We start from the raw sequence: 9449 nt of genomic DNA on the forward strand, positions 1-9449 counted from the left end.
CCTCTCCCTCTCCAGAAAGGTGTGACAGCCCCTTCTGAAACACTTCCCACATCCCTTTTCCTTATCTGTGATCTGAGACATCTTTTATATGCCAGTCTCCAGTCTGCAGCTCCTCCTTCCTGTCTCCCAAGATCATTCTCACAGACCACGACAATAGTTTGATGGATTTTTCCACCGCAGGTATGCTCCCCTTATGGGAATCTGTACGTCCTCCCATGTCATGCACCAACCTCAGTCAGCTCCACATTAGCTGGGTCGCCCATGATGGTACCGTCCGGTTGTTTATAACCAGCGTAACGGATGACCTGGGAGTTCCAGACCCGGAAGTCGTGTTTGCCATCCGTCCTCTGGGGGAAGATGGTGATGGCGGACCTAGAGGGCAAGAGAAAAAGGGGCACGGTTTTAACATTCTAGGAATTCAAGCCCACAGGTCTTAAAGTGGCCAAGGTGGGACACCTCTGTTTTAGGCGGTCTTGTTTGATTCTGCAAAATAATTGGAGCTGTCTCCCAGGAGTGGCTTGGTTTGCTTGGAAGTGGAGCTTTTTTTTGCCTTGGTTTCCTTTTGTAAATAGCGTTAAGCTCGTTTTAGCTTTTACCATACTATTTTTCCATCTTGAAATGAAAAGGAAGGCCGGCCTCCAATTTACAGCAATTATAGCAATTCAGGAACACTGCTGGAGATGCTTTGGGAGAGGGCGGTAAAGAAGGGGGCATGGAAGCCACGGGGAGCCATAGGTCTCTACGTTGCCACCCCATGTTCTATAGGCACCAGCAGCTCCTCTGGAATCCTTTGTATACAATCAATTCGAGTGGAAAATCCATCCCATTTTAGACTAGAATGTTCATTTTATGCTATTTTTCATTTTATTTTATCTGTTTGCACCCCGCCTTTATTATTTTCACAAGTAACCTGCTTCTTCCTATTTTCCCCACAAGGCTGAGAGAGAGGGACTGGCCCAAACTCACCTGGCTGGCTTTCATGGCTAAGGCAGAACTAGAACTCGGAGTCTCCAGGTGATTGGCCCAAAGTCACCGAGCCGGCTTTCACGGTTAAGGCGGGACTTGAACTCATGCTCTCCTGCTTTCTAGCCTGGTGCCGTAACCACTAGACCAGGAGTCTTCAAACTTGGCCCTTTTATGACTTGTGGACTTCAACTCCCAGAATTCCTCAGCCAGGCACGCTGGCTGAGGAATTCTGGGAGTTGAAGTCCACAAGTCATAAAAGGGCCAAGTTTGAAGACCCCTGCACTAGACCAAACTGGCTATGGGAGATTCTAACTTTGGGTTGCTCCGTTTTTTGCTAAGCTTCCCAAGCAAAGATAACAAAACGGGTCTTGGTCCAATGCCATCATGCCATTTGGGCATCAACGCACACACACACACACACACACACACACACACACACACACACACATGTACCTGAGGTTCCCTTTGTTTGTGGCATATTTGATGTGGTTGCAAATGTAGTTGAACATCCCATGGGCTGTGGTACAGTCCCGGGCATCAAAAACCTGGAAGAATAATAATAGAATAGAATAGAATAGAATAGAATGTAGAATCTTTATTGTCACTTTAAATGTACACTAATCAGCATAACATTAAAATGAAATTTTGTTCCATTCAGCTCTGAAAAAAATACCATTATGCATATACCCACATACCCACACATATATGACATCACAGTCTAGTTCGAATGTATACACATACGTGGCGGGGAAAAAAAGAATCCTGCAAATTTACAAGACGGATGGCATAAGGAACAAAGCTGTTACAAATCTAGTAGTTCAGCTATAAATACTTCGAAACCTCCTCCCAGAGGGGAGCAACAGAAGAGTCGGAGTTATGATCCACAAGGACTACAAAGAGAATGAAGGCCCAGTTTTGGTCTTGAAGAAGAGAAGGCAGTACTGATGTNCAATTGGGTTGCTACGTGTATTACAAGTGGTTGCCAAGGGTCAGCCCACCTCCCTTCCTACCTCTCCATTCTCAGGAGGGTCCCCGTTGCCGAAGGTGCTTGTGACCACCAGAACCAGGGTTTCATGTTCCAGGTGAACAGTATCATACTCATCCATCGACATCACCTGAAAGGATAAAACTGGTAGCTTCAGAAGAACGAGCTTGAAAGCCACCAACTGTAACTGAACAGAAGTTGTGGGTGATCCATCATTGGAGGCTTCCTAGAAGATACTGGACAGCCATTTGTTCAGAATGGTATAAGGTCCCCTGCTTGAGTAGGGGGTTGGATGAGAAGACCTCCAAGGTCCCTTCCAATTATGGTATTCCATAACTGCAAATATGCACCAATGTGGACATTTGTGTGCAACAGTTGGACAATTGCCTTTTTCTTCCCTCTAAAAGCTCCAGAGACAAAAGGCAAAATCAGAAAGAAAGGGCTGCCAGATTGCATGCTATTTATAAATTAGCTGTCTGCCCTCCGTCCCTTCCCTTTTTCTTATGATTCAAATGGCCTTTTGTTTTTTAAACTCCACTTGCATCTGCAACTTTTTCTTTTGGCTGTCAAAATCAGGAGATTCAAGCAGTTCCAAGGAGTATAAAGACTTATTGCAAGCTTAAGCTCTCGACAAGAATCTGAACCGCTAACAGTCAAGAGAAACGAGCGGGAGATAAGAAAGCATTCAAGATGAGCTGGATTTCACGCGAAGGGACTCATGACCGATGACGCGTTTGACCTCTCCCTCAGTCTCGGGCCTGCTCATCTCCTACATCATCAAGTAGAAACAACAAGTAGGAAACGTCGCTTTGGAGGAGTTGCAAGCCTGCTCTGGGAATCGCGAGGCATCGAGATGGAGTTGTTAACGTTGCAGATGCTATTAATTGATCTCTGCTGCAAAGATTGCATACCACCCTCCAAACGATCCCGAAAGGATGGGGATTTTTCAAGGCTAATCTAGGAGAATTTTGTATTTCAGCCTCAGTGAAATCGGGACAGCTCTCAACTTCTTGGGAATGTGGCACTGTTTGTTGGGCCATTCGCTCCTGTGGTCTCCTGTGGGTGCCCAAGCATGCTTAGGCGCTTACCTTGGCATCAAAGGCATGCTTGAAGATTTCACAGAGTGTTTTTGCATAGACCTGGGATTTCCCTGTTTCCGTGGCATACAGGATGGTTGCTTTGACCCTCTTCGCCATTGCTTGACCCATCAGCTTCGCAGAGAACTTGACAGCTCTGTGTGGGAGATGAAAAGAAGATAAATTCATTATTGTGGAAAGATCTCCTGAGCATTATACCACTTTATACCGCACTGGGGACGCCAGGCTTGGAATACTGCTAACAGACTGCCCACAACTTTGAATGTCTAGATAGAAATGATCCTTGGCTCCATTTGATGAGATATAGTTTTATTAGAGATCAAGTGTATTGGAGCATTGCACAGCCAGAACTGAGAATCGTGCACCCAATTCGATGCGTAGAATCATTTGAAGGGATAAATTTTTAGTTAATATTTTTTCTGAACAAACTCAAGATACTCAAACCAGACTTTTCAGCGTTTGGGTGTCATGGTTGAGATGGGCCCTGCTGGCATGCTGCTTAAAGTTTTAATGGCACGTCTAAAACCGTGTTATACACAGGGAAATGGAATGGTGCGGCTGCATACTTACTTAGCTAATTTTTTAAAGCCAATTGTTCTCTTCTTAGTTGGGGTGCCATTGCCAACTTTCCAGATGTGGGTGTGCCAGGGGTCAGGCTGGAAAGAGAGAGGGAAAGAATCTCAGTTAAAAGTGAAGAACCGAGTCTAAGGATGAAGTCAAGAATTTATCCTGTCCAAAAATAGCTTCAATAGCTTTCGTGGGTATTGTTCAGCAGTTGAATCCTAAATCATACCTGTGTTACTACACCAGACTTAATCTGGCCCTATTGAATTAACTGGCCCAAAGTCGCCCAGCTGGTTTTCATGGCTAAGACAGGACTAGAACTCCCAATCTCCCGGTGATTGGCCCAAAGTCACCTAGATGGCTTTCATGTCTAAGGCAGGACCAGAACTCACTGTCTCCTGTTGATTGGCCCAAAGTCGCCCAGCTGGTTTTCATGTCTAAGGCAGGACTAGAACTCACCGTCTCCCACTTTCTAGCCTGGTGCCTTAACCTCTAGACCAAACTGGCTCTCTTATGGTGCTTTGTTCTCTCTCTTGCCCCCAAATGTACTCTTAATTGGTTCAAAATTTGTGTTCTGGTCAACGGCATGGAACTAAAAATGCTTCTTGCAGAAAATCCTATAGTTCTCCTGTATGGAGCTTGGCTCTCATGTCCTGGAAGAAGACTGATGGCAAGTCTTGGAGGGGGGGGGAAGGGGCTTGAAAAGGGGCCCTGGCTTGGCAGGGAAGCTGAAGTCTTCTGGAGCTTTCCAGAGTCTCCATTGGCTCTGCAAAATTCCTGACAAAAACTATGGAAGGGCATCGAGCTGGCTTTTCCTGGCGAGAATGCGATTTTAAAATTCGGCAGACGTACAGTCCCCTCCAGCATTTCCACAGCTGAACAACGGCAACAGCTCTCTTAATAATGACGTGCAAATCCCATCGGTCTACATCAATTTCCTGCATAAATCTGGTCTCCGCCAGCAGGAAAAGCCTTCTGTAACCATTTCAGTTTATTAATTGAGGCTTTCCCTAGTAATTTTAGCTTCCTATTCGGAAACCTCTGGGTGCCTTTTCCTACTTCTGATCTTTCTCTCAGCTATGGTAGCCCTCCCGCTCCCTTTCCTGGGAATGCAAATTTTATTCCATCAATGTATGTGGCCATCCATCTCAGGCAGGTGACTCTGGGTAGCTCACAACAATAATACCAGGCTTGGGTTATATACGACGCTCGTTTTTATCTTCTCTACAAAACAAGATCTGCAGAGACACCAGAATGTGGAATGTCGGTGCATCCAATAGGTCATTACCAGCATGGACGACCCACAATTGCAGGTTGCATCAACTGCTTTGATTTAGTTACAAAGCCTTAGTAAGACCACTCTTAGAATATTATATCCAGTTCTGGTCATCACCAAAAAGATGTTGAGACTCTTGAAAGAGTGCAGAGAAGAGCAACAAGAATGGTTAGGGGGCTGGAGACTAAGACCTATGAAGAACCGTTGCAGGAACTGGGTATATCTAGTTAGGGAAAAGAAGGACTAGAGGAGATATGATAGCAGTGTTTCAGTGTTTGAAGGGCTGTCACCAAGATGAGGGGGTCAAAGCACCAGAAGGCAAGATAAAAACCAATGGATGGAAACTAATCAATGAGAGAAGCAATCTAGAACTAAGGAGGAATTTCCAAACAGTGTGGACAATCAACCAGTGGAATGGCTTGCCTCCAGAAGTTGTGGGTGCCCCCATCACTGGAGGCTTTTAAGAAGAGACTGGACAGCCACTTGTCTGGAATGGTCTAGGGTTTCCTGTTTGAGCAGGGGGTTGGACTAGAAGACCTCCAAGGTCCCTTCCAGCTCTATTCTGATTGATTGGAGGAGAGATCCAGAGAGATTCCAGAACTAAGAAGAAATTTCTTCAGAGTGAGAACAATTCATCAGTGGAACGACTTGCCTCCGGATGTTCTGGGGTGCTAGACAGCCAACTGTCTGAATGGCATAGGGTCTCCTGCTTGAGCAAGGGGTTGGATTTCTGAGGTCTCTTCCAACTCTGTAATTCTATGTTCTATGTTCTAGTTCTCCATCCCTAAACATCAACTGGAATCTGAACTGAAGGGCAGGTGAGGAAATGGTACCTGATACTCAAAGGAGGGTGTAAGTCTGTAGTTGAGCATTTCCTGGTGGAAGACAGGGGTGATGCTTCCAGACATGGGTGGGACAATCCACACCCAGTCAGCTGGACAGCCTCCCCGGCAATGATATTCATTCTCCATGTGCTTGATGAAGGACTCGGTGGCCGAGTGATGATCCACAATCGTCACCTTGTCGCTCTGTAGACAGAAGGTACAAACTACACCTAAACAAATGCAACGTTTCAGGGCTTAATTCACGCAATATGAACTTCTGGGTCCAATTCAAGGTGTTTATGGAGATTCTCAGTCATCTAGGTCATATTTGTCCCAAAGACGCTTTTTCAAAAGGTAACTGGACATTGTTTTTCCTGGAAGACATTTTGCTTCTCATCCAAGAAGCTTCTTCAGTTCTGACCGAAGGGTGGAGGATATAAATCCTTCAGTCAGAGCTGAAAAAGCTTCTTGGACAAGAAGCAAAATGTCTCCAAGAAAACAAAACGAAGTCCAGTTGCTGTTTGAATAAGAACCTTTGGGAGAATTTGAGGTCTTGGTTATTACAATCATAGATGCAGTTTCTCTTAGTGACCAAGTTGCCAGTCCCAATTACGGTCTACCGTTACAGCTTTCCGAAGATTGTGTATTTCTAACAAATGGCTATAGTTTTATGTAATAATCTTGCCGGTACCTGGAAACTGTACAGGACCGCAATGTTGATTTCCACCAGTGCCTGATCTTTCCAGAGAGAGGACGTTTTCCGCATGTCTAAATTCATCTTTTTGGCAACTTCCTGCAATGTACAAATAACACAGGTTCATCGCAATTAGACGTGAAAATGACGCTTGATCAAATGGCAGGGCCGGATGAGAAATTTTTAGAAAACAGAACAGCCTTGTCAATGCAGTAAGTTTCGAAAGAGACCCCAAAAGTTTATCCATTGTGAATCTGGTTCTGGTTACTTATTCTAAGCAATATGCCACTCCTCAATCTGATTTGAGCTAGGTTGTTAGAAAATCATTTTAACAGCTACAACAACACACACACACAAACAAAAAAAAACATTTTTGAATCTGTATTTGCTTATGTCTTTCTTCAAAGAATTGGGACATCCAAAATTTAGATACCCAACTTCAGAATTCCTAAATTTACACCTAAGGTGTAACTTGGGGTAGCTTTGTTTATCTGCTGCAGCAAATGTTGTTGCTATTGTTTTTAAATGTCTAAAAAGATCAGAGTCATTTACTGAGATGGGCAGCTATAGAAATAAAAGAAAGAGAGAGAGAGAGAGAGAGAGAGAGAGGGAGGGAGGGAGGGAGGGAGGGAGGAAAGGAGAGAGAGAAAGGAAGGAAGGAAGGAAGAAAAAGAAAGAGAGAGAGAGAGAGAGGAAGGAAGGAGGAAAGAAAGAAAGAAAGAAAGAGGAAGAGAGAAAGAAAGAAAGAAAGAAAGAAAGAAAGGAAGGAAGGAAGGAAGGAAGGAAGGAAAAGAAAGAGAGAGGAAGGAAGGAAGAAAGAAAGAAAGAAAGAGAAAGGAAGAGAAAGAAAGGAAGAGAAAGATAGAAAGAAAGAAAGAAAGAAAGAAAGAAAGAAAGAAAGAAAGAAAGAAATCAGACCTGCGAGATCCTGCAAATGTAGTCTTACAATAAAGTGGAATTAGCTCACTTGATTGTGTTTTCTGTCTGGTCTACCTAGGAAGACTAAAACCAATCTTCAAGTTTTCACTGCTGTCTCTTTTCTAGAGTGTGAAGTTAGGGAAGTTCTCTTTCTCTGCCTATTATGCAGCTGCAGGCTACTCCCTCTCTTATCGGATCAGTCCCAAGGCAGCAGCAGCAGCAGTAGCAGCCTCCCTTCCTTGTCCCAAGGCCTTTCTCACATACCCTCAGAGGCAGTCACTTTCTACCCTTGCAATCTCCTGGAAGGGTTTCAAAGATCCAGAAGTACGATTTGAGAGAGAAGGGCTACCTCTAGGATATTGTAGCGAGAGCTGTCGCAGTAATCCCGCACTCCGATTTCGGTCCCCATGTACCAGCCGCTGAAAGGGCAGGCAGTGAACTCCAGGCCTCCAATCTCAAGCAGCATGTTGGAAACAGCTGGTAAGGCATACCACTGGAGCCCGAGTTCTTTAAACCACTCGAATCTGTTAAAGGGGAAAACATTAAAAAAAAGAAGGAACAACAAGGACAGGGGTCTTCAAACTTGGCCCTTTGATGACTTGTGGACTTCAAGTCCCAGAGTTCCTCAGCCAGGCTGAGCAATTCTGGGAGTTGAAGTCTACAAGTCATCAAAGGGCCAAGTTGGAAGACCCCTGAACTAGCACAACTGCCTCCAGAGAAGCTGCAAAAGCTTAATCTACTTGAAGAGTCTCTGGTCCAATTCTGACGAAGAAGATGCTCCAGTTTTGGAAGGACATTTATGACTCAATCAATGATCAGTCAGTCATGTTTTGAGGCTCACAGCAAATTCCACGCCTGATCCATAAAGCACATCATCCCAACACATGACTAAAATGCAAAGCAAAATTAAAAATAATAATAATAAAAAAAGAAAACAGAAAGGAAGGGAACCACCATTACGTTGGGTAGAACTTATTCGGGGGAAATGAGAAGTGTCGTCTACACGTGGGTTAATGGAGCGCTATCCTGAAGGTCCCACAATATCATTAAGTTGGGAAACTCACAACTGCTTGGCGTCAACTTAACGGGAGCCAAGAACACATCTGGACTTACTTGGGGTGTCTCATGGGGACTTCCAACACCAGCTCAGGTGGGATCTCCAAAAGCTCAGGGTCATTCCCGTTGGCCTGGAGAAGGAGTGGCAGGACATCAAATCGGCCATGGGGGGCTTTCCACCCTTGCTGTATGCAAATCTGTACCCAAAGAAAAAATGTAGGGTTGTGGATATCCATGCAACAAAACACAGGTGCAAAACGTGATGTCTACCAACATCTGTTTGTTGATCCAGAGAGTTCCCTTAAAGTGATGCTTTTTTTGCATCTGGGATGTTGGGGACAGTGGGACTTGAACTCATGATCTAGCCTGGTGTCCGAACCACTTGACCAAACTGGCCTTTTTCAAAACTACTGCCAGGACTCTATGATCAATTTACAGCAGACAGTCCAATGTTGTTCTCGTAAGGCTTGGCGGAATCTAAATCAGTAGGAAAGCAAACCAACCAAGCTATATATATATTTAATGTTCAATAGTGAGCAGTGATATTGTCACAGGGCACTTCTGTTTCAAATTTTGCATGGTTTCCCCTGAGTAAGCTTCAAATACTCATCATTTATAAAGTGTTCGGTTTCTAAAAGACGCTTTGGAATAAGCATGAAGAATCATGTTAATTGGTGTCAAAGCTGCTATTTAAAAAGCAGCTAACGCTGGCTGCAGAACCGAGTTTGTAAGATGCTGGAGACAATCAAAAACTAAAAGATAACGATTAAGGACAAGCAGACTTGGATTCAGAAGCGTTTTTTTAAAAACACACGCAATTAAAATTGTTTAGCCCTTCGAGGTATTCCAGACGAGAAGCACAACTAGGAGTTCTAATTATTAGTTCACAACTAGGAGTACTTATTGTAAAGTTACATTAACTTTACATTAGCTCTCTCCTCTCCTCTCCTCTCCTCTCCCTCTCCCTTTCCTCTCCTCTCCCCTGCTCTCCTCTCCCCTCCCCTCCCCTCCTCCTCTCCTATCCCATCCCCTCTCCTCTCTCTCCTATTCTCTCCCTCTCCCCTCCTCT

At 44.5% G+C, this 9449-nt stretch overlaps 1 protein-coding gene across 1 annotated transcript in view; it reads right to left on the reverse strand.

Annotated features, from left to right (window-relative positions):
• Positions 1 to 9449, reverse strand: part of NOS1 (nitric oxide synthase 1) — a 58023-nt gene that overhangs the window by 24981 nt on the left and 23593 nt on the right. The window contains exons 8-14 of the mRNA XM_029285842.1: positions 8438 to 8577; positions 7674 to 7848; positions 6404 to 6505; positions 5722 to 5916; positions 3619 to 3704; positions 3040 to 3184; positions 1977 to 2081 (exon numbers count right to left, since the gene is read on the reverse strand). Of these exons, the coding sequence (XP_029141675.1) occupies positions 1977 to 2081; positions 3040 to 3184; positions 3619 to 3704; positions 5722 to 5916; positions 6404 to 6505; positions 7674 to 7848; positions 8438 to 8577 (948 nt within the window). The remainder of the gene's footprint in view (positions 1 to 1976; positions 2082 to 3039; positions 3185 to 3618; positions 3705 to 5721; positions 5917 to 6403; positions 6506 to 7673; positions 7849 to 8437; positions 8578 to 9449) is intronic.

This window comes from Protobothrops mucrosquamatus, unplaced genomic scaffold (genome assembly GCF_001527695.2).
Source record: "Protobothrops mucrosquamatus isolate PMUCROS unplaced genomic scaffold, P.Mucros_1.0 scaffold2333, whole genome shotgun sequence".
Lineage (NCBI taxonomy): Eukaryota > Metazoa > Chordata > Lepidosauria > Squamata > Viperidae > Protobothrops > Protobothrops mucrosquamatus.